Here is a 1,304-nt window from a genome sequence, read left to right as displayed (position 1 = left end):
AATATTTGAACAATCCATTTCATACATGAATGATATTATCTTCAAATATTTGAGATTAACAAAAGCCTTTAACTGACCTAACCAAATAGGTCCAAGAGAGTCTATAAAATATAATTCTAAATGAATGATATTTTCTGGACAAACAATACATTGAAGTTCATTAATCCCATAAAGAGAAAGTGCATAAAAATGGAAATTAGAGATATGACAATTTGGAAGAGAAATAAGTGGTTCTCTATTTTTAACTAAAGTCAAACAATCAAGGTATTTAAATTCTAATGATTGTTTATTCCATTGGTTTCCAGTGAGACTATAATATTTATTCATTAAAGAAATTATCTTAGACCATTTAGAATTAATTAATTCTCCTTTTTTTATTTCTTCAATTGGAAGGTATGAAAGAATTGTGGTGATATATTTTCTTTTCATTGTTTTAACTAAGAGTTATGTTATGAATTTATCATCTTATCATTTTATTTTGTAAAAATCTAATCAAAATCTTTTCCTTTTCATGATTCAATTAGTAATATGGATAACTTGTTGTTGTGTTAACTCCATATAATGGATGTCCAGGTGGATAAATATTTCCTCCCATTGGTTCGACTGCTCCAAATCCCATATATCCATTGTTTCCTATTCCCATAGGTGCTTGTGGTGGAACAGGTCCTCCAAATTCTACATAACAAACATTTCCTTGTCCAATTGGTGCTTGTGGTGGATTTTCATGTATTGGTGGATATTGATTTTCTTGTGGAAATCCTTGCATTGGTGGTTGTTGTGGAAATCCTTGCATTGGTGGTTGTTGTGGAAATCCTTGCATTGGTGGACATTGACTTTCTTGTTTGATTCTTGCTTGTTCTTCCATCATTCTTCGTTTTTGTTCCTCCATCATTTTTTGATTGTGTTCTAATTCTTGTTGCATTCTTAATTTCTCTTGTTCTTGTTGTTCTTTCATTTGTTGTTGTTCTTTCATCATTTGTTGTTTTTGTTCTTCCAATTCTTTTAGTTGTGCTTGTCTTAATTGTTCTTGTTCTAATCTCATATTTTCTTGCTCTTGTTTCATCCTTTCTAATTCCCTTTGATGTTCTATTTTCTGTTGTTCCATCTGCTCTTGGAGATTACAATTCATAGCTCTTTTCTCTTCTTCAAATGCTTGTTCTTGTTGTTTAAGAAGTTTCTCTTTTTCTTCTATTTCTTGTTGTTGTCTTTTCATAACTTCTTCTGTCTCTCGTTCTCTTGAAACATAACTCATGTTTTGTTTATCCATCATTTCTTTTGTTTTAAAGACATTGTGAAAATAATGA

At 30.2% G+C, this 1,304-nt stretch overlaps 1 protein-coding gene across 1 annotated transcript; it reads right to left on the bottom strand.

The window, feature by feature from the left end:
• Window positions 1-520: 520 nt before the first annotated feature.
• EHI_034010 (uncharacterized protein) lies at window positions 521-1,252 on the bottom strand (the record flags this gene model as incomplete). Its single annotated transcript, XM_001914552.1, has 1 exon — window positions 521-1,252. One exon carries the CDS (start codon window positions 1,250-1,252, stop codon window positions 521-523), a length of 732 nt encoding a protein of 243 aa, XP_001914587.1.
• Window positions 1,253-1,304: the final 52 nt, after the last annotated feature.

Source organism: Entamoeba histolytica, genomic scaffold (genome assembly GCF_000208925.1).
Source record: "Entamoeba histolytica HM-1:IMSS scf_1104750516777 genomic scaffold, whole genome shotgun sequence".
Classification (NCBI taxonomy): domain Eukaryota; phylum Evosea; order Mastigamoebida; family Endamoebidae; genus Entamoeba; species Entamoeba histolytica.
Note: the sequence above shows the minus strand (reverse complement) of the source record. Positions and strands in the feature narration are given on the sequence as shown.